This window comes from Hippocampus zosterae, chromosome 6, assembly GCF_025434085.1.
Source record: "Hippocampus zosterae strain Florida chromosome 6, ASM2543408v3, whole genome shotgun sequence".
NCBI lineage: Eukaryota > Metazoa > Chordata > Actinopteri > Syngnathiformes > Syngnathidae > Hippocampus > Hippocampus zosterae.
Genome location: NC_067456.1, coordinates 5,979,628 through 6,006,855, shown reverse-complemented (window position 1 = coordinate 6,006,855; position 27,228 = coordinate 5,979,628). Strand labels below are relative to the sequence as shown.

Here is a 27,228-nt window from a genome sequence, read left to right as displayed (position 1 = left end):
GGAGGAAAGATGTATTATTGAGCCGATTACACAATACAAACAGAAAACCATAATATTATAAGAACAGAATGTAATTTACAACGGACAGGTTTAGATTCTTCAAAAACAGCCCCCTGCGATGAGAGCAATTAAAACACCAATTTATTTTCTGTTGTACATATTTTCCTAAAAGAAATCCTTTGGAACACGCCTTTTTCAAATTTCAAAACATTTGTCACAGTATCAAAATTAATCAGCGCATCACTTTAAATGTTGACGTAATTCCTACATAGGCAACCAGCGTTCAAAGGGTTTCTTGTTAGCTCGTCTCTACTTTAACGATAATGTCCGGTGGTTTACATTGGTACTCAGTTTTTTGCACAATTTCCCGAAGAAATTTTGAATGCATTCATGGTCAATAAACGACTCTTTCATATATAGTTATGACAAAGTTACGCATATTTATTGCTTTGAGTTGAGAGCAGAAATTCAAGATATGAACGCTGGATGCTAGCAGTGAGGTCAACAAGCTTCTCGGCAAGCAGCAGTTTGGCAGAAGGTGAAAAAAGTTTCAAAAACAAAAATTCAAGGTGTTTACTGCCACCGCAAATTGGAGTTTACTCTTAAACTAAAACAAAGAGATCATCCAGTCATGAATGACAAGATAGACTAATAGAAGTCCAAAAGTCATTTAATTTTCATCAGAAAATACGATACCTTGTATGGTAACATTATTTTGAGCATCTTGATATTGTGGTAAAAAGCCATAAAACAAGTCGCACTGTGTCATGATTCGGTTTGGGACCAACAGGTGGCACTGTAGGGCTCCCCACTGCAGCTGCACACCTGTTGGTCATTAGGTAATTAGTGAAAACAATACAATACAATACATGCTGATTTACATAGCACTTTCACAACAGCGGCAGCTGTAACAAAGCGCTGAACAAAACAGTTAACATAAAGTAAAATAATAAACACAACACATAACATAAAACATGGACAGTCGTGCAGTCCTAACCACTTTTCCGTCACACGCTTTGTTGTTTGAAGCGGTTTGAGATGAAAGAGGAGAGAATCAAAGTGTCCTTTAGCCAGTGGATCAGAGACGTCATGCTCAAAATGTGCACATGTCGGCTATAAGATAAGTTTCAAAGTCAACAAGAAGCTGTAGCATCCATTGACGAAAAAAGAGATTATAAAAGGTCTCCTGCCCGAACACTCAGTGTCGGGTCATTGTTTGCTCTTTGCTACTGTCATGTTTGTTTCTGTCATGGTTCTGTTCCTGTTAGTTTTTTGCCACAGTCATGGTTTTGTTTTGCTACTTTGGATTAGTTTTGGTTGTTAGCACTTTGTTTGTTTTGGATTCAGTTTTCATTCATTCATTCATTCATTTCCCGAGCCGCTTGATCCTCACTAGGGTCGCGGGGGGTGCTGGAGCTTATCCCAGCTGTCTTCGGGCAGTAGGCGGGGGACACCCTGAATCGGTTGCCAGCCAATGGCAGGGCACACAGAAACGAACAACCATTCGCACTAACACTCACACCTAGGGACAATTTAGAGTGTTCAATCAGCCTGCCACGTATGTTTTTGGAATGTGGGAGGAAACCGGAGCACCCGGAGAAAACACACGCAAGCCCGGGGAGAACGTGCAAACTCCACACAGGGAGGCCGGAGCTGGAATCGAACCCGGTACCTCTGCACTGTGAAGCCGACGTGCTAACCACTGGTCTACCGGGCCGCGGATTCAGTTTTCTCTGTTTTATTAAATATAATTTATCAAGTTCACCCTGCTCCTCCCTTCTGCCTGCTTTTTGGGGTCCACCACCACCACGCAACGTGACACACGGCAGCAGCTTCCGCTGATGAAGCCATCTAAAAACGGAGTTTATTTCAGTGTAAAACTGCGAGTTATTTCTAACACCACACAAAAGACTGCTTTTGTAGAATTAGTCATTAGTGTTTAATGTTGTATGAATACGCCGGGTCGCTTTGGGCCAGCTTCCCCAGTTGTTTGTCATTTGCTAATGACCAATTTAGCTCCCCGGTGTTGTTTTGAGTTCTGGCCTCCTCAAGTATAAGATAAAAAATGTAAGATAAGTGAACAAATAAATAGATGCAACTTAAGTGTATTTTGTCATCTGCAAATCGGGCATGTGATTAAATAGAAATGAATTGATGAATTGGAGGAAAAATCATCATTTCATTGTACATGGTTTGCAATAGAATTGATGTCATGAGACAAATCCAAACAGTGGTAAAATAATGAGCAGCCAGCGGAATAAAGCCTAGTGTAGGGAAAAGCACCTTTATCTCTGTCCAGCTAGATCAATATGGCATGACAAGAAGATAAATGCAGGAATCGACAAAAACTATGAATTTGTTTATTTTTTGGTGGCGGTGACGGGGCTGAATTAAGTTTGAAGAAGTCACTGTTGAAAGTTCCTTATAAGGCTACAAAGAAGAAGGCTCTTTCTTGTTCTTGAAAAAAACTTAATCCCTCAGTGGATGAATGAAGAAAACATCCACTGATCAGTCTCACTAATTGAAAGAAATGCAGTTTGTTGTCGGTGACGCTCCAATCGAGGTGACGTTTCGATCAGGATGTGCAGAAGTATCAGTAAAATTCCGTTTGATTACAACGGCATGCTCACAAACACGTCCGGAGCGGGAATCAGTCACACAGTAAAATCGTCCCTCAGGTCTCTGTCGGGACACAGCTACATGTGTCAAACTGATGCTTTTGAGAATACTTGCACACAGATGGCCTGTTTAAGTTTTATCGTATAGCAAGTCATGCATTTCCGCAAAGGGCATTCTGGATTTCATTATTACGGGAAGATGCTGAGCCTCAGGTTTATATTTTCCCATTGATCGTATTTAAATTGACCCTTTTTCGGCATCTTTATTAACCGTATTTCACATTTTCTTTTTGCAAAAGACCTTCAAAGCCCCTATTGTGAAAATATTTTAATTGACTAAGCTTGCGGTATGTGCTGCTAACCAGAGCAGAGAATTTAAAGGGAGACGTCTGTGTACTCGACAGGTCACTTTAGGTTTCTGCTGAACATTCTCAAATATTTGATGCATGGTGTTGATCTTGCTTTTTTTTCTATAAGAACAAAAAAATGCCGCATAGATCGCCTTTTATTTGATATCACCTCATTCCATTATTGACAGTATTGTACCACGGCCATTACTGTTGACATTTTACTCTGACAGGTGTCAATACAGTCTGTCTGTGGGCGTTCACAGAAATCCATCCAGGCCACTAGCGTGTCACTAATTCCTCGATGATCACACGATTGATGATATGCTTTCTGGTTGACAAGATGCCAAAGTATTTAAAGTGTCAGGAGCCTTTTGAGTGATCCTGCTAGTGTCTAACCTTGTATCTGTAAGTCTCCGTCATACACAGTCATCTCTCATGTTAGATTATATTCAACGGCAGGTTTTCCGCTCGTGTCTCTTGACATTCATGCAACCCTGTTACTAAAACCCTTTTAGCCATGTTAAAAAAAGTGAACGCCGTGATTCAGAAGAAATGAGTATCAAGCTGATGTAATTGTGCTGACGATAGGTAGACCTAAAGTAAGTCATTGCTTCTTTTTAAATTGTTTTTGGCTTTAATGGAGTGTGCCACTCAAACAACACAAGCCCTCACATTATTTGAAAAAGACGTTCATATTATAGTTTTTCTTTTTTTTTTTTTTAATCTAACGGCTACCATATTATCACGACCACACAGCGCACCGTATTAAAAGACGAAGTGTAAATTACAGGTGCGATTGAACGCAGCCATGGTAAAACGTATGCTAGCCTAAATAATGCGTTAGCATGCAAACATGCACGTTAGCGTTTGTTTTTAAAAAGACAGCAGGAGCAAAACTGAAATTGGTTATACTTTATTGAAGTATTTAAGAATATACTGTACTCACTAGTTAACTGTTTTGTTAAGCGCTTTGTTATAGCTGCCGCTGTTGTGAAAGCGCTATATAAATCATGTATTGTATTGTATTGTATTATTTTTCTGATCAATCCTCATGATTAAATCTCTCAAATTCCTCATCTTCTGTATCCAAAATGAAGAGCTGGGCAAATTCAAAATCAAACTCGCCAAGTTCCCTCGCGGCATTGTCAGAGTCAGTCTCACTCGACACGGTCGCAATGGCCAAGGATCGAACCACCAACCTTTCTCAACTGGTTAGCAACACAGCTAACATAGTGACCGTGTACATGAGCAAAACTCTTAACATTAGCATTGATATGCAACATAGTTCATATCGACTTACTCCACTGTAATTAATGTTGAAATTAAATTAGCATTTTATATATCTGCGCTCAAACTGTCAACTGCTAAGTGCTACCTTCGAGTGTAAAAATACTGCTTACACAAGAGGTTACCATAACCACACAGCAGTAAATGTGTTTAGGCAGAGCTGTTGATTTCTTTTGTTTGTTTTTAATTGGACATATGTTCACTATTCATTAAATCAGCACAAGACGGTGCATACAAATGTGTCTAAGAAAGGAGATAAACAGATTGCTGATAGCCCAGTCGTGAGTTTGGTCAAATGGGAACGTTGCCGGCAATGAAACTTGATTTTAGAGTTTCCCCACATGCTTTAAAAGCACATTTTGGGATGGAGATCAGAATCATAACAGAGAATACAGACCTTTGGGAATTTTTGCAACATGAGAGCTGCTGTTGCAGATGTTGTGATTTGCAAATGTGCGCTGCACTGAATAGGAGCACCCTCACAAGTGTGACCTGACAGATTTGATCTCAGACTAGAGTAATTATCAGTGTGCCACAGCCACACTCGCACAAACACACACACACCCATCCTGCAATTATCACATCAAGGTGATAACTGGATGAAAGAAAAAAAATGACTTAAAGATTAGTGATAACTAACACACTTTAATAACTTACAACTCATCTACAAAGTACTTTTCCTTACCCCATAGTTGTGGCTGGTCCTCCTTTTTGGGAGCCAGTCTCCCAAAGTTCTCGTGGTAAAAAACAAACAAACAACAACAAAACAAAAACAAACAACAAAGCTACTTTGTAATTAATTAAAGGGTAAACCCCTTTCTCTACCACTTTTGCCACAAGCTCGTGCAATCTGTCACAGTGAGCAAACATGCAGTTTAGCTCTTTTCAATCTTCCCTAAATCTGGCCGATTATTACTTGCTCAATATCCAGGCCTGTTCAGTTGCAGACAAAAACGACTATCCTGTGGAGATTCATGTGGAGATTCATTCATTCATTCATTCATTCATTCATCTTCCGAGCCGCTTGATCCTCACTAGGGTCGCGGGGGGTGCTGGAGCCTATCCCAGCCGTCTTCGGGCAGTAGGCGGGAGACACCCTGAATCGGTTGCCAGCCAATCGCAGGGCACACAGAAACGAACAACCATTCGCACTCACACTCACACCTAGGGACAATTTAGAGTGTTCAATCAGCCTGCCACGCATGTTTTTGGAATGTGGGAGGAAACCGGAGCACCCGGAGAAAACCCACGCAGGCCCGGGGAGAACATGCAAACTCCACACAGGGAGGCCGGAGCTGGAATCGAACCCGGTACCTCTGCACTGTGAAGCCGACGTGCTAACCACTGGACTAGCGGGCCGCCCCAACGTGGAGATATGCAGGTTAATTGTACCGTCAACCGTTTAGTGGAAGAGCTTGAAATGGTTCTTCGTCACACAACATTGCTGACTAAGATACATAGATAAAGATGCCTTATTAACGAATTCAGTGAAATTAGTTAACCACCCACAGCATGGCTGGTGGTCTCTTGGCAATTACGGTCGTATGCCTGCCTATAAGTACCACTTGCTGCAGTAGAGACTTTCAAGGCGTTCAAGATTTTCACCAAAGAACCAAAAATTTGGCGTCAACGGCAGATGCTAATGACACTAAAAACTGCAGAGGCACAGCGGATCGTCTTTAAATAGCTGCCTTTAATGTTGTTTACGCAGTTTCAACACGGCTATTAGCCACTCCAAGACTTTATCTTTATTTTGATGTTTCCACAAGGGATTCGTAAGAATGTGAGAAAACGTGCTTCAAGTTTACGCCGCTGAATAAAACCTAAGTGCCTGGATCTGTGACAGTAGTGACATTCCTTAACAGGTGCCTACAGACAAAACTAACTTGAAATAAAGATGATAGATCTTAGGTGGAAGTGATTATAAACTGGGTGTGGAAAAAAAAGTTGTTTCATAGCACCGGACTGTAGAACAGGTGCGCGTTGTATTAACAGGGACAACTAGGAAAGTTGAAGGAGGTGTACGAGTGGATAATAAACTAATCTTCTCAGAGCAGCTGGAGCATTTGGCAGCTCACTCTGACAAGCTTTAGCTTCCCTCTTTAAAACATCTTGAACGATGATTTCCTTTCCTTGCAGCCTGAAATAATTCTGCCTTGGACAAATCCCAAACAGGCGTGCGTTTCTTCACGTCTGTTGAACGTTTGAGATATTTTTTTTTTTTTGGGCACCGTTGATTTTAAATCTGTTTCCATTCACTGAAAGACAAGAGATCGGCGTTTCGACAAGTGATTTTGTTCAAATACGCGTTCACATGTAGGAGCTTTCCGTTATCCGTGATGGACAGAAATGGTGCAGAATGTTGACGCTGTTTAGGCGATGAGATATTTTTGCTGATGGCAGAAAGTGGGGAAAAAGCTGCATAGCCACCTGGTGCAATTCATACACGAGAATAATAGCTTTGTGCTCAAGTAAACAAGTTCAGGATCACGCTGGGTGAGTAAATGTGTGAGTAAAATGAGGCAAGATTGTCATTATTTCAGTTATTGACTTTTTGTTGGTGGTGTGCTGTGAGATTTGTGAAGAGATGCGACAGGGCACAGGGAAGTGGGAAGCTACTTATATATGGAAAAAAAATAAAATAAAATTCTCAGTAAAATCCTGCGATTTTTTTTTCTTCTTTACGTTCTCCCATTTAAAGTGAAACCGAATGCATCAAGGACTACGGTTTGCTATTAGTGCCTGAAAAGCAACCCCGCAGTGCACAGCAGGGAAAGCACTGGGTACCTTGATTAATCGGAATGCTTAACTTGTCATTAAGGATGATTTATTTCATTAATTTGTAAGGTTGAAACCAATTTCGTAATGTGGCTCAGAATCAATTATTTGCCGCGGTGGCACAACAAAGATAACCGATGGGTTGAGGTTGAAGAATGAATACATACAGCAGTGATCACTACTTGATTAGTCAGGTTCAATTGGAGTAGAAGTGTGAAATGGGTAAAGCGCGCCTCACAGCGCACGAGTCTTATTGTGCTCTCTTTTAAAAGCAGATGCTGTGTATTAGTGCGCAAAAACGGGCCCTTGTCAGCGAGCATCGATTTTCACAATGCAACTAGATAGCGTCTAAAGATTCCTGCGGGCACAGCATGTAATAGGAGACAAGTTTTCTTTGACCAACAACAATCAATTTTGCTCTGCCGAGCTCTCCGGTCGGGATGGGGCCACCCTAAGTACACGTCTATTTCCGGCACACACCCTCCCCTAACCTCAAATCTGAACAAAACCTTTCGGTGGAATCAAAAACATATCGGAATAGAGCCCAAACAATCTAATACCATCGAGATAAGCCAGTATGACACCCGAACGGTATCATCCATGGACAGGCTGTATGCATGGAGCGGCAGGCACAGCAGTAGGGCCAATAAATCAAAGAAATCACTCTGATCTTCAATTCCCTAGGAGGATAATCCACAATGCCATTCCCTCGGTTTTACAGATTGAACTTGGAGCAGGGGGGCTCACTTGAAAGGAAGTCAGCGTTTTCTGCCTTTTAAAGGGGATAACAGCAACACAACAGATCATCCTAATGAAGGCAAGCTGCTAAATTGACAATTACTTTGAAATGTATCGGACTCGGCTTGTTAAATAGAAAGCGAGATATCCTTTTTTTTTTTTTTAAACCATTTTATGAGATATTTCCAGTCATCACTTACTGTAATGAAAACAAATGAATGAGTGCTTTGATGGAGAGACTAAACCTCAGCTGAATCCCAAGATAACTGCACTCATTCAACGATGGGAAGCAAGATGAGTGAATGCAAAAAAACCGTTTCAGCGCATCACAGTGACAGCGAGCAGGTATGAACCGCAATTCCAATGGAGTTGTACTGGGCACATAATTAGGACCCGGAATGTGGATACAAGTCTAGCAGAGAGACTGCGCGCATGGATGGAGTTTTCTTTACTTTGGTGTTTTGCAAGATGAGCGCAACTAGAAGTACATTTTGAAAGAACTGCAAGAACTCCACTTGCGGATGATATATTTTTGTCAAGTGCGTCGGTTTGGACACCCCTGCATAAGATGATGTCGTGTACCTAACATTGCCTTTGAGCAAATATTTTCAAAAGCGGATGTCTGTGTTACATCCCCCTTCTTTTAATCTTATCATATTTAAGTGTCAGTGCAGCTTCAAGTGAGCTCGGGTCATTCCTTACCTGCAGCCACTGTGACTGGTCACTACGTCCTGCAGTCCAAGCATTCACTTTGCCCTGCTTGTCCAAACGGGCTTTTCCAGGCTCCCAAGTGAACATATCCATGTTGAGCGTCCTGAAGATGGAGGAGGCTGTGATCTGGTAGTCCTGGACGTGACCGGACTTCATCCCCAATGGTTCTGAGCAACCTGAAAAAAGCAAACAACATATTACTTTTGTTTTCTGATTGTCTAATTGCATATTAGCCATTGCAAATACCAACTAAAGCAGGTAAGTGTGTGATGTGTTCACTCACCTGTTACCTCGCATCCAAGCAGTTCCATGCGCAAGGTACAGTGCCTTCTGCAGACTTGGGGATAAATGCGCACAAACTGGGCTTCAATGGGTGGGGTGAAGGAGTTGGCCGATGGAGCGTTGTTGTCAACATTTCCTCGAAAAATCTGTCACAGGGGATGAAAACATGTATCGTACGGGGGCGACGAGGGTGCTGGAGGAGATCAGTTTCACCATTATGGAGCAGTCTGGCACCAATGTCTCTGGTGTCTACTCAACACGGAGCAAATTGCTGTCCTTCAAGGTCAATGAGCTCCACGCGCAGCAAAAAGAGACAATTTCTTGCACTATTTGAGCCGGTAATTCATAAGAACAGTAGTGTATTTTGAATTACTGCTCCTTTTATATAACTATTTCTGCTGATAGTTTGACAACATTCCCTTATCGAAGGACTCATGCAGCGTGAAATGGTACAAGTTTCACATTCCCTGTCAAGCATTTTTAGTTGATGAGAAAACATGACTTGTTTTGGGTGCTCAGGAACTACGACGCCACATTATTTACAGAAAGAGTGGAAACTTGCATATTTGCGGTTCGGCATTTACCAATTTGACAATTTTCTGAGTGCCATTTTGTAAAATCTTGAAATTATGATGACGCACTTGAGATGTCCTTTGTTTGGTGGTCCTGGAATGCACCTTGTGCGAGGAAACAGTGACATTGACAGCACCTAATTTTGTATAGATTTGGTTGTCCACTTTGTCATTACAATTTTCATATATTCTTTGATGTTAATTATCGGGTTAAAATGCCAAAAGGTGAACTGAATGACTTTGACCATCCGTGTAAATATATTTGTTTACTCATCTATGATGCTACATTCGTTTATGCTAGCATCTTATTTTGACTAGTACGCTAGCTAATACTGTTGACGTGAAGGTGATTGAATGCGTGGTGTTCATGCTTTACTCGTTATCCTTTGTGTTGTTCCAATCCACAGCGACTATCTCCAGTCTGTGCCCAGACCTTTCCCCAAAAGTCTTCATTTTAAAAGTTTTGGAGGTCAGGATTATCCGGAGCATGGCCCAACTGAGGACAGGGTTAGTGTGCTGTCAGCAAAGACAGAGCGTTTTGTGACCCATTTGGTTTCTCCTCATCCACAAATAGAATGGGAAAAAAAATCATAAAAGTGAAGGGGGTAACAGGTAGCAAGATAAGCGCAGCGTGTGCGAGATAATTAAACAGCAATCTCAACTTATCCTCTGCCCTGCCCTTGAGTGAGTTGAACAGCCTCTTACTGCTGTGCGTTCCTTCAATAACGGAGATACTGTCCTGTACATACTTAGTTGTTGACAGTTGTTTTTGTGGATGTGTGTTTCTCACCATGTCTTCATCTTTGCCCTTGACTTTGTATGTTCTCCATGTCTTCCCGTCCTCGCTGTACGCCACTTTGTATGACTTGACATACTCTGAGCTTCCAATTCGCTTTGCACCCTGGGTAATTAGGCCCGTGACCCTCATTCGCCTCTGCAGGTTTATCTGTGGGAATCAGGGGGAAATAAATAAAAAAAGTTGCAGATACCAGAATTGTCGGGCTTCGCAGGGACTGTGCATAGGCGCTCAGAGCACCAATTGAAGTCATAGAAATCAATTCAGCCTCTTGACACTGGCTTGTCACGGCCATCCATCTTTTTCAGAAAGTCTGTGATCAGATAGAACATTTAATCAATCCTCCTATTCCAAAGCCAATCTGCCATTTCTGTGTCGACTGCCAATACGGTCCCATGTAAATTACCAATGAAGAGGTGAAGAGAAGAAACTCAGTGTACCGCAAGATCATTATCAGTGCATCACATGTTTTCTCTTTGGCATCCATGTTAAATAGCTTCTTTGTTTTCCCCTAAATTTTCTGAAAATGTCAAAATGATTTTCCTTTGATGTTCATGTACCATGTATTGGATTTTATATTACATTTTTTTAAAAGCATACATTCCATGATATTACTAAATACCCTTGCAGCTCTACTATAGAAAGATACTTTATTGATACAGCGCTGTGAAAAAGTATTTGCCACCCTTCCTAATTTCTGTTCTTTGCATATTTATCACATACAAAGGTTTCAGTTCATCAAACCTATTTTAATATCACGCAGACGCTATGTAAGGAAAAAGAAAATGCAGTTTCTAAATGCCAATTTAATTTACCCACTAGCCCTCTATTGCCACTCACTTCAAATATTAATCAGCTAATACTTTTGAATTGCACTTAAAATTGGTAAATTTTGAAGATCCCATTCACAAAGTATGAATCACATCCAGAGCAATTGCCACTGAATTCAACTCGTTCCCACATATAATTTGCTGCAAAAAAGGTCCAACGTGTTCACGCTAGATTGCCCGTTCAGTGAATGAAAAAAGTCGAAATGAGATTAACCGCTCATTTTATTCCTTTATCACCAGCCTTGCCTACACTCGATATGATATTCTGAGCTACGACGGTTCTACATCTTGCAGTTTTAACAGAGGACTCAAAAATATGGTTTTCCCGACAAACTTAAAGCAACTTATTAAGTTAATTATATATAATGACATTACTTAGAGCCGCATAGCTGCAGTGACCCACTCTTTCCCATTCAGGGCATTTCTTCTTTGACTTCCCCTCCATAGAGACGTACACTTCTTTCGCTAATTAGAGGCTCTGTTACTAAAAGGCCACCGCCGAGGTAATTGGGGTGATCCTTCACATTTTTAATGAGCGCTCGGTAACACACCTCTGACACTTCAGTGCTAATAGTGATGCATACATTTGTTTGAGTGAGGCATCTTTGGAAGCATCCTGCGGAGACCTTGGTCTGCTCGCTTGCATGCATGACCTAGTTTGAAAGAAACATTGGTCACTTTGAGGGTACGATTAGCCTAAATTTGTATTTTTTGGGGCATATTCTTCTACATAACATCTGCTTGATTGATTAAAAAAACTATAAATAAACAAGTAAATAAATAAAGAATTGCGATGGACATAAGCCAGTGTAAACTGTAGATCTCAAAGGTTGCGTCAGGAAAGGGCATCAGGATTAAAATGATTTTGATCATGAGCGTTCAGCCGAAGAATTCCAAACCAAATATGTCACCTTCTGCGCCGGTAACCTACAGGGCACCCGTGGAAATCCAAGATTACTGTAGGTCGAAGAGGAGAGCCTAAAACATAGACCATGAAAGTTGGGACTTTGAACGTTGGGGCGGCGTTCAAATTGTTTTACCATTGTGCATGGTTACAGTACGTTAGGAAGAGAAAGTGTTTGTTAGGAATGTCCTGGAAATTAGAGTGTCAGAGAGATGAGGCTGAAATTTGAAATTGAGAGTGTTATGCTTAAAATAATTAGTGGTTAAGCCCCAGGGGGTGCACATAAGTGGTGTGCAATTGCGCCTGTGGAGTGAAAAAAAGTCACATGCCCGACTGACTTGATTGCCTCAGTGCGAATTTGTGTTCCAAGCGTGACTATCAGCAGGCCGGCCTGCAGTCAAAAAGTCAAAGTCAAGTCAGCAGCAGCAACGATTGCTTCCTAAGGCTAGCTTTAGCATGAATGAAACTTAAGGCATCAATATCCTGATACGGTATTGCTGTTTGGCTTTTATTTTGAAGTTAGCATTGCGCTGAGGTGCATGGCGACAAGTCTCAGGTGCTGACGGGGGTGGCGAACTCGGGGACACTGCAGACGGGACCGTCATCTCGTTGCGCCGCGGCTTCGACGGTTAATGGTGATGCGTGCCTCGAATTATCTTGACCGTTGAACACCTTTTCAATGATGCATAGACATTCTCATGTGCTTTGGAGTTTTTGGATTCTGCTGGTTGACACCATATTTTGCTGCTATTGGTCAGAGCTGCAGTATATTTCCCCGGAGTGTTCACATGCATTTTTACGTGTGAGCTAACTGTAGAAAAGACTGTGGAGAGAAAAAAACTGACACTCGCATTGCATAGATGTGTGAAGAGAAACAAGTGCACGAACCAACACAAACAAACACAGTGCACGCGAGCTTGTAGGCAAGGCTGTGATGTATTATTCAAAGGCTGTTGCTTTTGTGATTCATTTGTCGAGGTTCAGAGGAGAGAGCTCCACTCACTAGCTCCCAAAGACGCACACTGCATCAGAACAACACTTTCCAATAGCCGGAAGAATCAAATCCCTTCACAGTCAAGTTTGTCATCTGTCAGAATTACCCGTGTCACATTCCAGACATCCAAATAAAGTCTGCCAAATGGTTTTATAATACAAAAGCAGGCCCAGAATATTCCCAAACCCGCGATCCAACGATACATGTCTGCTCATGTCCCAATTAGCCAAACCCACATGTAGAAACACACAATGCCTACAGCACGCCGCTCAACATCCCACATGACATCATTAAAGCCAAACAAACTGCCTGAATGTTTGATGTCCTGTTGTCCTCAACCCCTGCATGTGCCAAGCACCTCGTCTCTCGTTAATGTTGCCTTTGTCTCATGAGTTTCTTCGACAAATTCCTGTTTTTGTTGTTGTGTCATTTGTCTTTAGATACCATTTCTGTTTCTCCACTGCACAGGCGGGTTGATAGAGGCATGACAAATTCTTTAGACAGTATCGCAGTTGTCTAGACAAGAGGCTGTTACATGTCCTGCAAAAGAAAATGGCCCAGACACAGACAACCAAACTGCGTGTTGCCTCATCTTTTAGTGGCCTTGACTCAGCTTGGTGTTCGGCCTTTGGAGTGTAATGTGTATTTACGTACCTGAATCCACGGCCATCTGTCATTTTCAGCTGCAGTCCATGCGTTGACCAGACCTTTCTTGTTGAGGCGCGCAAAGTACGGGTACCACTTCTGCAAGCCAAATAAAGCCCGGTGGGTGGAGGATGCTGTTATCTGCTGGTTGGAGATTATGCCGCCTTCCATGCCCAGTGGTCCAGAGCATTCTGAACGAAGAACACACAGTGGAATATCGGTCATGCTGCAGCTCTCAAAGTGCAGCTCGTACAACTGCATCAAACGATGTCATGTTGGTCTTAAAAGTACATCAGACAAAATTATACATTTGTAAAAACACAATTTTGTGGACCTTACAACAGTGCAAATAATGCAAAATCTCCACTCATGCACACAATTACACCGCACTTTCCGCCAGTGTTGTGCTCAGCATGAAAATAGAGCTCTCGGTCCTAATATGTTATCCTGACAAAATGCAACATTTTTCCCACTTTGAGTTCAAAGTTTCACTGACAACTTTGTCATCAACAAGAGACAGTCAGACTTTGTCCCGAAGGAATTATTATTATTATGATTATTACTATGTCATGACTGAGAAAAAATGTGGAGAAATCCTCCCACTTCCTGAATCACACACTGGGGGATCGAACACATTTTTATCCTCGCGATAGAAAAATCCACATTTCTACAGTACAAATAAAAGTACAGCAAATTACCCTTAAAAAAAAGTGGGCTTCAAAAGCAACAATGTCTCTGAGCTGTCCTATGTGGACAGAATGGAGACACACAGCAAGGAATATCTGTGTGCTTTATCCAGTGAAAAGTTGTTTTGATAAATTTGATAATTCAAAAACGGGTAGTCACCTCAGATGACTATTCTTGTGTGTGTGAGTGTGTGTGTGTGTGTGTGTGTGTGTGTGCGTGCGTGCGTGTGTGTGAGAGACTCAATAGTTCCAGACGGATGAGAGAATGTCGGCGGGTTATGCGGGATTCCACTATTCATCTAATTTTCCAAGTCAATTCATTTGACCCTCTAAACAATCTGAGGGACTCGCGTTTCACTACACTGTAGTGACTTCAGGGTGTTTTTATAAAGCCTCTCAAAAAAGAAAAAAAACAAACAAAGGGACGCAAAAACAGAAGTACGTACTGTACCTCAAGGCAGTGATGAATTCAATTAAATACATTTGTAAATCAATAGCTAATTAAAGCAAAATTTGCTTTCAGCAATAAAGTCCCCTTCAGAAATTACCGATCTGTCTCGAGATGGAACAAGCGCTCTCTCTCTCTCTCTCTCTCTCTCTCTCTCTCTCTCTCTCTCTCTCTCTCTCTCTCTCTCTCTCTCTCTCTCTCTCTCTCTCTCTCTCTCTCTCTCTCTCTCTCTCTCTCTCTCTCTCTCTTATATATATATACACACACAAACACAGTAATTCAGATTTATGATTATGGGCTTCAGTGTTCCATTTGATGAATGTATCCTCAGGCGCACTAATCAGTTAATGGTTAGACCAGACTTGATTAATATGTTATGTTGCCTCATGTAATTACGGCATCAGCCCACAGAAGGAAACTAACTGGTTCATTCGCACTTATGATGCAGCATCAAAAGAACCTCAACTCACCCAGCGATCTGCTCAAATTACAGAGGTACAAACAGGAAATAAACATGCACTTTTCCGGCTGAAAGCCACTCGTTAAGTGTTGAACCAATTTAGTTATCTCGTCAACTTTAGTGCTCTGCCTCAACGTTTACAACTGGACGCCAACTAATCACTCTTCATGAGTTTTTGGCATCTTGGCCTCCGATTTACAGCGGACTGTTGATTTACCCGTCTGCTGCTGTCACTGGAGTATAACACACTGTGGAGCAGCGAAATGTCTGGCCAACAAGACCACACAGTCATCATACGGCCGCACGGGTTCGAAGAGGACGGAAATAAGCCGTTTGTAGACGAGAATAGCGGTTAGCTCCACTAGCATTCCGATCCTTGATCGTCTTAAAATATTCATACCAGCGGGATTAAGGGACTGGCAGCGAGGAACGAGAGCAGCGCCGCCAAGTGAAGCATCATGTCTGTCGTAAAAGTGTTCTAGCCAACTTGGCCGGGGCACCTAATGTGTGATAAGAAGAACTCTATTCATTTATAACATTCACCGGCATCACAAAACGTTGGTTGCTTTGCCACATGGTCTTTGGATCAGGGTAACCAATCACTGGTTGACCTGAAAAAAAAAAAATCAATGAAATCATTGATGAAACGACTTCAAATCGTCCTTCGTCCAATTTTTAGGAGACCACAAACAATCTTTCGTCAATCAACGAATTAATGTATAAAGCACATAACAACCTCCTTTGCCAAAAGATCCAGCAGATTTTTGAAATTAGAGAGAGCTGGTATCACCTAAGGGGCACTAATCAATACAAAAAAAATCCAGAACAAGAACAAACATTAAGCAAAGGTGTGTATCAGTAATTGGTGTCAATCTATGGAATAAGCTTGAAACGGATCTGAAAATGAGCAAATCGTTGGAGGAGTTCAAAAACAAATTCAAAAGATTAGTGCAAAATAACTACATGAATCTGAATTAAAATAGATACAGTTGATATACTTCTAAAATATAGTAATATAACTGTTTGTTCTTGTTTTGGATTTTGATCAACTTAACAATTGTATTCAAGGAATGCTAATTATAATGAATATCAGAAAATCGAAATACAAAAGAAGAAAGAATAACTATATATATACAAACCAAAAGGTGTAGAAATAGAATAGCATAGTATACACAAGGGTAAACATATTTAATGATATGTAGTTTTTCATTTCTTTGTTTTGAAAAATGAACAATTCAGTTACATAATAAGGGGTAGGACTAGATAAGTTATTTACTTCTTCCTACTCCTTTGAGCATATAACTGTGATGTGTTTTTTTCTCTTAACTATTTCTAATTTTCCTTTTATAATTTTGTTTGACCTTTGTCAACCTGTTATTGCGTGTACTACTGTATATATGCTCAATAAAACAAACAAACAGAAACAGAAAAAAACAAACAAACCGTTAAAACCCATTCAACACGTCCGCCTTTTATTTATTTTTTTTGCCACCGTGTCATTTTCACAATTTTTCCCGCAGTGTCTCCTATCCGTTTAAATGTTGAGCGGCCGACAAGCCGTCACCTAACAACATGCTGCTGCAAAGCCGTGGTCCTTCTCACCTTGCAGACATGAGTGGGCACTCTTAATGATGTGCCTGCCAGTCGTCTATCAGAAGCAGCAGAGGCAGCCAGCCCCCGAGCCTTGGCCTGCTGGCCCCCCGCGCATACATCAGCTCCGCGACAGCCCGCATCACTAACGGCAGCACCGCCACGCTGTGACAGCTGAATCCATCTCGCGCAAACCCTACCTACAGCCTAAATAAATTAGCGTAGCATTACTAATGAGCACGCAGCAGATGGGGAGATGAATAAAATAATTACCGCATCTACCAGGCAGCAGGTGTCAACGTAAGGCTGGACGTAAAACACCTGTATGTCTTCGGGCGGGAGTGCCCAACCGAAGATCTACTTTACAAGCCAACCAACCTTCCGCAATCAACCGCATCTACATGCCACATCGGCCCCTAACATGAAGGAAACATTCAAATAAAGTAGATCCGAGAGTTTGGGGGTTTGTGAAAAGAAAATGCATGAACAACACAATCGTAATTCACGCGTACCGTTTTAAAATGCTTCTCCCGGACGTTCAATATTCCAATTCTTTGCCAGTGCCATCAGTGAATTGCAGATGAAAGAAAGTGAATGAGAATAATAACTAAAAATAAATATATCGCAACGGTTCTGATTGCAAGCCGCAATTACAGAAAGCTTTTTTTTTTTTAAATACTTTATGGCGTAAGTGAAACTGATTGGGCGGTCCGGTAGTCCAGTGGTTAGCACGTCGGCTTCACAGTGCAGAGATACCGGGTTCGATTCCAGCTCCGGCCTCCCTGTGTGGAGTTTGCATGTTCTCCCCGGGCCTGCGTGGGTTTTCTCCGGGTGCTCCGGTTTCCTCCCACATTCCAAAAACATGCGTGGCAGGCTGATTGAACACTCTAAATTGTCCCTAGGTGTGAGTGTGAGTGCGAATGGTTGTTCGTTTCTGTGTGCCCTGCGATTGGCTGGCAACCGATTCAGGGTGTCCCCCGCCTACTGCCCGAAGACAGCTGGGATAGGCTCCAGCACCCCCCGCGACCCTAGTGAGGATCAAGCGGCTCGGAAGATGAATGAATGAATGAATGAAACTGATAGGAATGGATTGATTGGGGTGCGGCCACACATCCCGCACACACCAGAAACCGCCACTGCTTGCGTGTCATATTTACTGTACCTCAAACATGAAATATATGATTTGGAAAACCACAGGGATAGAAAAGTGAAATGTAACCCCTGGAACACAGCTCGATATATTTGAATACAGGAGAAGCATATCTTCTCCTCCTGACAAGCAGCACCTGCAAAAGTAGACTGGGAATGCTTTCTGTGAACTGTCGACGCACTGTGAGATAGAAAAGCAGATGAATACATCTGCGAGTCACAGTGGAGCGGAGGCTCACGTTTCGGAGTTGCCCGGAACATTAATCCTAATCTGCTCCTACAGTGAGTCGGCAAAATCCTCAGAAGAAGCATAATAAACACACTCAATTCTTTTTGAGCGACTCAGTATTTTGTAAAAAAAGAGAAAGCCAGTTGTGATAAGAAAGAAGCACTCTCTCGCTTTCTCTTTCATTCTCTGTACAGCCAAGTGGAGCACTTTAGCAAAAAAAAATAAAAATAAAAAAAAGTAATTGGTTGTGAGTCACCAGCATTGTAATGTTTGAACATATTGTCATGACTTTATGCTTGGGGGTTGTTTTTTTTTTTTTTTTTAATAAACATCTTGCATTTCCATGTAATGGGCTTTTGGGGGGGGGATTAAAACGATTCATTACGACATAAACAAAACGAAAATGAAAGAACCCGAGCTTGTTATGTGGTCAGCACCGCAATTAGCGGCAACTCCAGATGTGCGGTGTGAAGTGGTTGGATTAAAAAAAAAAAAAAAAAAAAAAAAAAAGCATTTCAAGATGAAGAACAAAAGCATGTACATACTATGTTGACAGTTCCGCCCCATGTACTCCCCGGGGCATTCGCAGGAGTAGTTTGCAACGAGGTCGGTGCAAAGGCCCCCGTTCTTGCATGGTTCTCTTTCACATTCATTAATATCTGAAAAAACAAACAAACACAACCACAGATTAGCAGGAATGACATTTACATTTAAATTAGAACTCATGAAAACTCCTGCTGTAGATATGCAAATTGAGTATTGTGCAGTAGGTTTGAATTTCAAATATACTGTCGTGAAAAAGAAGAGTGGGATCGTAAAAAATAAGAAATTGTGATTCCGAATGCTTATTTAGGGGACAGTTTCCAATATTTTCTTGAATGCTTGTTTTGCCTTTAATTATGCCTAAATAAGTGTCAAACAAATGTGATTCTTGTTCAGTAATTAAAAAAAAAAAGGAAGGAAGGAAGACAAAGAACAGCCTTAGTATGTACCATTATGTTCAATCTGATTTAGTAGACCCTTGAATTTGTTCATTTCACTTAAATTCATTTTGAGTTGATCAGTAGTCACTGTTTTCTGTTTCATTTGATTCATGGATGCCGTTTGTGTGACTTTACAGAAAGAAAAAAAACAGTTGCTAACTTTAGAAATAAACATGCAGTCCAGGCACTAACAAAATTTGAGTCGTTTGAAATTTAACCACTTTTAAATTAATGGATTTACACATTTGAACTCACACTTGAAATAAACACCAGTGTTAGTGTTTTGCCTTTGTGTTAAAAAAAAAGCAAATTTGTCGTGACTTTTGCTCAAGGTACAGCTCACAAGCTACAAGGCAATACCGAGACCCGTGTATTGGAACAGAGGGGTGCTGTATTGATTTCACTTAGGCCTTAGTCCTTGATAACTACTTCAGAAGAAAAATGAAAACTGCGCCCCCCCCACACACACACGACAACAGAATTATTTCACCACAGCACTGCGCGGCACTGTACTTACTCCTTGAAGTTCATAACACGCGTTATTTTTTTATCACTCGGTTCAAATGCGGAGGTTATAGGCAAGCCAATAAAATAGCCTGGAGCCCAACACGCGACAGAAGAAAGCAGAGTGAGAGCACTTGTACCATTTACCTCCATTTTATGAGTAGCCATAAGCCCCCAAGGAGATCAGGAGCAGGACTTCACTACCTCAAAATCATAAGGGGGTGAGGGTTGGAGGGAGGGGGGGGTGATTGCCTCAAGGAATGTAGTAAAAGTCATGAATGAAAAGGAGACGGTGAAAGAGTGACAGCATGACAGACCGAGCAGGAATCTAGACAGATGTAATGGAAGGGAAAGACGCTCACCCAGTGATCGGCTAAATGAACCAGTTCAGGAGACGTGTGTGTGTGTGTGTGTGTGTGTGTGTGTGTGTGTGTGTGTGTGTGTGTGTGTGTGTGTGTGTGTGTGTGTGTGTGTGTGTGTGTGTGTGCGCGTGTGTGTGTGTGTGTGTGTGTGTGTGTGTGTGTGTGTGTGTGTGTGTGTGTGTGTGTGTGTGTGTGTGTGTGTGTGTGTGTGTGTGTGTGTGTGTGTGTGTGTGCGTTTGTATTCATGACATCTCAGGACAATTTCATGATAACACACCTTCACAATGAGGACCTGTGGAAAAATGAGGACATTTTTCGCGTCCTCATATTTCCACGCAGTCTACACTACTCTAGAGCTCACGAGGATACTCCCACACCAAAAATAAGTGATGTCCTGAAAGAGCACAATTTTCAGAAATTGTGTGTTTAAGTGTGTTTAACTTTCGACTCACTTTTCATTTGGAAAACTAGTGGCCAACTTCGGTACTTAACACACTTTTAACACACTTTCAGTGACGTCATTGTGCAGGACCTCAAATGTCATCTTTTTCGGACTGACTCACACATTTTCCCCGCCCTCGTCCTGATAAGTCACATCAATTAGCAGTCACACAAAATCCAACATGTGAAGCAGCCAGACAATCCTACTCTCAAACACGACCACGCGTGGATGACCATCGGGTAAGCAATTCCTTTTCATTTATCTTACCGTAACATATAAGTTGTTCAATATAACCGTGTTTAACAGTGCCCACCAAAGGTAATATCATTCAATAAGACAGCTAGCTAGCTAGCTAGCTCGATCGTTAGCATGCTAATAAGCTTCCAGTAAAAGTAATGTGGACATGTCCTGCAGGCAAGGTTCTGGAAAACTTTTCTAAATCTTTAACAACACAGTCTGTGGAACTTGGTTTTGGTACCATATGTTTATTTCAGTGCAGTATTTGTTTTATTCGATTGCAGTTAATTTAAATTAGTTAGTACAGGTAGCCTAATGAAAGTGGGCCATGCACTTCTAGCATTTACGCTAAGCCCGGTGTATTTACACTGTTTATTCTTGTGCTGATTCAATTGTACACCGTTTCAATGAAAAAAACAAACAAACGTTTGCAATGAAATTATAGCAGAATTCAGCTTTGTTGGTACATTTGGTCAAGACAATATTGTGTTACTCTATTTTAATTTTACATTGTTATCTGCCTGACAAATGGTTTGCCCGAATCTATTAGTCTGACCAGCAAATGTTTGATGAAATGAATTTTTGTATTTTTGAGGAAGAAAATAATATTCCTTTGGCTCAGTACTTTTTGAGCCAAAATAAGTGCTGCCATAATATTGTGCTTGCTTGTCTGGCTGACTTCTTCTCACTTTCCATTGTAGATGTTTACTGGTGGTGATAATGTCACAAAGAAGAACCAGACTGAGCCCTGAATCTGAGGCTGCTCCTTTTATCTGGAGTCAACAAGCCTTGTTTGAAAGCCCAGTGGATCAATGATTATAAAGGTATGCTATCAATCTACCTGCTATCTAATTCTTATGGCTACCGCAAGCACATGACAAGAGCTGCAACCAAAGCCTGTCACAGTGACAGATTTTATTCGTACATTGTATTTACCCCAAAAATGTCACAATAAACAGCATATTTTTTATGCCATTGATCATATTGGAGCAAAAATAATTGAAGTACTTTTGAAGAAAATGTTTAGCAGCCATTATCATTCAATTATTGAGAATATTGTATTGCCATGTAGAACTAGGAATATCTTGGAATGAAAAAATAGAAATAGAAATTATTCGGCTTCTGTTAAAATATTGTGCTTCACCAAATATCACAATTCATAAAAACGCATACCATCCGTAATAGTCGAGGAAAATTAGATGCCTTTAAACTTCCTTCATAATGCTTATTTCACCTGATTGAAGAAGGCTGTGGTAGCTGTTTGACAAATCCACATTTTTATCAGCAATTTGTACTGCCCATCAAAAGTCTTTACTTAGTTGAAAACAACGAATGGTCACCGGAATTATTTTTCAGTCATTACATTGTTTTAGTCTGAAAGAGTATGTTTCGGGTGTTGTCTTTATTATTTGAACTCAGTCATGTCTGTTGTCCTGAAATTGTTAGCTATAAGAGCTGTACAGTGGTAACTACCATAAAGAGCCGGCTTGTGCTGTGTATGAAGTTTAATTTATTCAAAAGTCATGTAACTACGACATATTTCTGACACTCTATGGTTGCTATAATGTTGATTTTCATGATTTCAGTCATGCCCTCATACTTCCCAGTTACTGTAGAATACTTTTTAGAATATTTCTGATACTGTAATGTTGCTGAAAAACCTGAGTGTGATCAGGTGAAATGACTTTTGTCTGGACCTAACACTGGAGAGCCTGTGTTCGAATGTCCCGTAATGGCACCGTAATGGTGTTATGTTGCAGACACCAAGTGACGGGATCTTGACTGAACCTTCTGGAGACCAAGAAGGGAGTGAGAGGTCCACTTCATCCTTACAACAGGTTACTACTTCTTATCATGATATACTAGGTTTGAGTTTTCAGCTTTCTTTGACAAACACAGGAGAAGTTATAAATCAGAAACATGGACTCTCCATGATTTCAGTCGTCATGTCCTCATATTTCTTGAGACCTGAAAAACCTGAGTGTGTTTCAGGTGACATGACTTTTGTCTTAACCTAACTCTGGAGAGCCTGTGTTCGAATGTCCCCATATTGCGGTTCCACAGAACTGAACAGTGTTAACTTTCTATAGTGTGGTATATTCATCCCAAACTCTCCCGTGAGCAATGTTCAATGATATCCATCCATCCATCCATTTTCTGAACCGCTTAATCCTCACTAGGGTCGCGGGGGGTGCTGGAGCCTATCCCAGCCGTCTTCGGGCAGTAGGCGGGGGACACCCTGGATCAGTTGCCAGCCAATCGCAGGGCACACAGAGACGAACAACCATCCACACCCACACTCACACCTAGGGACAATTTAGAGCGTCCAATAAGCCTGCCATGCATGTTTTTGGAATGTGGGAGGAAACCGGAGCACCCGGAGAAAACCCACGCAGGGCCGGGGAGAACATGCAAACTCCACACAGGGAGGCCGGAGCTGGAATCGAACCCGGTACCTCTGCACTGTGAAGCCGACGTGCTAACCACTGGACTACCGGGCCGCCCTGTTCAATGATAATTAATATTTATTCATTTCTTAACTGGTCAGAATGAAGAATGCTGAATATTTTGACACCGTAATGTTATGTTGCAGACACCAAGTGACCTGACTGAACCCTCTGGAGACCATGAATGGAGTGAGAGATCCACTTCATCCTTACAACAGGTTACTACTTCTTATCATGATATACTAGGTTTGAGTTTTCAGCTTTCTTTGACAAATACAGGAGAAGTTATAAGTCAGAAACATAGACTCTCCATGATTTCAGTCGTCATGTCCTCATATTTCTTGAGACCTGAAAAACCTGAGTGTGTTTCAGGTGACATGACTTTTGTCTTAACCGAACTCTGGAGAGGCTGTGTCTAAATGTCCCCATATTGCTGTTCCACAGAGCAGAACAGTGTTAACTTTCTATAGTGTGGTACATTATTCCCAAACTCTCCTGTGAGCAATGTTCAATGATAATTAATATTTATTCATTTCTTAACTGGTCAGAATGAAGAATGCTGAATATTTTGACACCGTAATGTTATGTTGCAGACACCAAGTGACCTGACTGAACCCTCTGGAGACCATGAATGGAGTGAGAGATCCACTTCATCCTTACAACAGGTTACTACTTCTTATCATGATATACTAGGTTTGAGTTTTCAGCTTTCTTTGACAAACACAGGAGAAGTTCTAAATCAGAAACATAGACTCTCCATGATTTCAGTCGTCATGTCCTCATATTTCTTCAGACCTGAAAAACCTGAGTGTGTTTCAGGTGACATGACTTTTGTCTTAACCTAACTCTGGAAAGCCTGTGTTCGAATGTCCCCATATTGCTGTTCCACAGAACTGAACAGTGTTAACTTTCTATAGTGTGGTATATTCATCCCAAACTCTCCCGTGAGCAATGTTCAATGATAATATGTATTCATTTCTTAACTGGTCAGAATGAAGAATGCTGAAACTTTTGACACCGTAATGTTGTTATGTTGCAGACATCAAGTGACAGGTACCTGACTGAACCCTCTGGAAACCAAGAATGGAGTGAGAGATCCACTTCATCATTACAACAGGTTACTACTTCTTATGATATACTAGGTTTGAGTTTTCAGCTTTCTTTGACAAATACAGGAGAAGTTATAAGTCAGAAACAAAGACTCTCCATGATTTCAGTCGTCATGTCCTCATATTTCTTGAGACCTGAAAAACCTGAGTGTGTTTCAGGTGACATGACTTTTGTCTTAACCTAACTCTGGAGAGCCTGTGTTCGAATGTCCCCATATTGCTGTTCCACAGAACTGAACAGTGTTAACTTTCTATAGTGTGGTATATTCATCCCAAACTCTCCCGTGAGCAATGTTCAATGATAATTAATATTTATTCATTTCTTAACTGGTCAGAATGAAGAATGCTGAATATTTTGACACCGTGATGTTATGTTGCAGACACCAAGTGACCTGACTGAACCCTCTGGAGACCATGAATGGAGTGAGAGATCCACTTCATTCTTACAACAGGTTACTACTTCTTATCATGATATACTAGGTTTGAGTTTTCAGCTTTCTTTGACAAACACAGGAGAAGTTATAAGTCAGAAACATAGACTCTCCATGATTTCAGTCGTCATGTCCTCATATTTCTTCAGACCTGAAAAACCTGAGTGTGTTTCAGGTGACATGACTTTTGTCTTAACCTAACTCTGGAGAGCCTGTGTTCGAATGTCCCCATATTGCTGTTCCACAGAACTGAACAGTGTTAACTTTCTATAGTGTGGTATATTCATCCCAAACTCTCCCGTGAGCAATGTTCAATGATAATTAATATTTATTCATTTCTTAACTGGTCAGAATGAAGAATGCTGAATATGTTGACACCGTAATGTTATGTTGCAGACACCAAGTGACCTGACTGAACCCTCTGGAGACCATGAATGGAATGATAGATACACTTCATCCTTACAACAGGTTACTACTTGTCATGATATACTAGGTTTGAGTTTTCAGCTTTCTTTGACAAACACAGAAGAAGTTATAAATCAGAAACATGGACTCTCCATGATTTCAGTCGTCATGTCCTCATATTTCTTTAGACCTGAAAAACCGGAGTGTGTTTCAGGTGATATGATTTTTGTCTGGACTTAACTCTGGAGAGCCTGTGTTCGAATGTCCCCATATTGCTGTTACACAGAGCTGAACAGTGTTAACTTTCTATAGTGTCTTATATTAATCCCAAACCCTCCTGTGAGCGATGTTCAATGAATAACAATGTTTATTCATTTATTAACTAATCAGGATGAATAAATTTGAATATTTCTGACACTGCACTGTGGCTATGTTGCAGACACCAAGTGTTCCGATCCTGATGAAACCTTTTGAAGATCAAGAAAGGAGTGGAAGATCCACTTCTTCCTTACAACAGGTTACTACGTCTTATCATTATATACTAGGTTTGAGTTTTCAGCTTTCTTTGACAAACACAGGAGAAGTTATAAATCAGAAACATGGACTCTCCATGGTTTCAGTCGTCATGTCCTCATATTTCTTCAGACCTGAAAAACCTGAGTGTGTTTCAGGTGACATGACTTTTGTCTTAACCTAACTCTGGAGAGCCTGTGTTCGAATGTCCCCATATTGCTGTTCCACAGAACTGAACAGTGTTAACTTTCTATAGTGTGGTATATTCATCCCAAACTCTCCCGTGAGCAATGTTCAATGATAATTAATGTTTATTCATTTCTTAACTGGTCAGAATGAAGAATGCTGAATATTTTGACACCGTAATGTTATGTTCCAGACACCAAGTGACCTGACTGAACCCTCTGGAGACCATGAATGGAATGAGAGATAAATTCTCAAAATTCTCAAATTTTCAAAATTCTCATTATTTCCTGGAATATCTTATTTTGATTATTTTATTTTTCCATTTTTAATAAATAATGCCTTCTTTTACAGGTGGGAATAAGAGACGCACGTGGACAGATTATGAAGTGAAGGCTGTTGAGCGACATATGTTTGATTTCATAACAAGCCATAAAGTTTCAGGTAAAACGAGCTGTGAGTCCTGTCTCCACGCAGAGCCAGCAGCTCTGAACGACAGAGGCTGGGTGTCCATCAAAAACTACATCCACAACAGGATATAACTGCATTAAAAAGGGAAATGAATGGCTAGTCCATTGAAATGCGAGCACGTCTGGGTACATTTCAGTTCAAGTTAACTAAAGCAATAGCAATGGTGCATTTAGGGTGGGATGGTCAATTATGGATTTCATATTTGTTGTTGGATACTGTGTTTCACGTTTGTTGTTTCATGATCTTCAAGAGCAATTTGGAAAATCCTTGAAGATGTATGAACATGTAAATTATACTGTATATCAGGCATGTCCCGATCTGGGCCTGGAGGGCCACTGTCGTGCCTGTTTTCCAGCCCTCCCGGCTGCATCACACCTGTTTCAGATGATCAGTTCATCAGTCAGCTCTGATGCAGCATTAGAACATCCTGGGAGAGCTGGAAAACAAAAAGACAGCGGCCCTTGAGGACCGACCTTGGACACTCCTGCTGTATATAAACGTACGTACGATATACAAACTTCTCACAAAAGATAGGCTTATTAGGTTTGAGGTGATATTTCGGAAAAACCCTAAAACATTTGAATTCATCCTATTTCAAGAATTTCAATACTTTTTGAAAAGTTGCTTTTGTCTAACGGTAGCTAAAGAAGTTGCTACACACATGGCACAATATATGGCCAGATTCATTAAAAATTCTTCATCGCAGTATTCACATTTTGACATAATCTTCTTCAGTTCAAACAACCCTCATCTATTGCAGTGCTTTGTGTCATGGAGAGGAGGTGGCATGTTTTCTGTGTTCATAATTTCATATTGTCAGCAATTAAAAAATAAGAAAGTGGACTGACCACATATTTAACCGTCTCTTCTTCTTCACAGCTTATTTTACTATCTTGTATTATTAATGTGAATATTTGAGGGATGACGGGTATAACGACTGTTTGGCACATTCGCCTCACAGTTCAGCAATTGATATTTGAATGTTTGAATCTGGGCATCCTTCCTTTGTAGAGTTCTCACCATGCCCGAGCATGACAATTGGACACATGTGCCTAACATATACTGTTGTTATGT

The 27,228-nt window shown here is 41.1% G+C and overlaps 1 protein-coding gene and 3 long non-coding RNA genes across 4 annotated transcripts in view; 3 read left to right on the top strand and 1 right to left on the bottom strand.

The window, feature by feature from the left end:
* LOC127601838 (uncharacterized) overlaps positions 1–17,759 on the top strand; it is a 35,673-nt gene extending 17,914 nt beyond the window's left edge. The window contains exon 3 of the long non-coding RNA XR_007962655.1: positions 17,592–17,759. This is a non-coding gene — a long non-coding RNA (uncharacterized LOC127601838). The remainder of the gene's footprint in view (positions 1–17,591) is intronic.
* edil3a (EGF-like repeats and discoidin I-like domains 3a) overlaps positions 1–27,228 on the bottom strand; it is an 87,936-nt gene that overhangs the window by 16,539 nt on the left and 44,169 nt on the right. The window contains exons 3-7 of the mRNA XM_052067453.1: positions 18,613–18,726; positions 13,515–13,696; positions 10,127–10,282; positions 8,766–8,910; positions 8,474–8,658 (exon numbers count right to left, since the gene is read on the bottom strand). Of these exons, the coding sequence (XP_051923413.1) occupies positions 8,474–8,658; positions 8,766–8,910; positions 10,127–10,282; positions 13,515–13,696; positions 18,613–18,726 (782 nt within the window). The remainder of the gene's footprint in view (positions 1–8,473; positions 8,659–8,765; positions 8,911–10,126; positions 10,283–13,514; positions 13,697–18,612; positions 18,727–27,228) is intronic.
* Positions 19,811–25,027, top strand: LOC127601840 (uncharacterized). The gene is made up of 4 exons (XR_007962657.1): positions 19,811–21,419; positions 22,356–22,411; positions 23,686–23,707; positions 24,979–25,027. It is a non-coding gene; the product is annotated as an uncharacterized LOC127601840 (long non-coding RNA).
* LOC127601847 (uncharacterized) lies at positions 25,086–26,136 on the top strand. The gene is made up of 2 exons (XR_007962666.1): positions 25,086–25,504; positions 25,880–26,136. It is a non-coding gene; the product is annotated as an uncharacterized LOC127601847 (long non-coding RNA).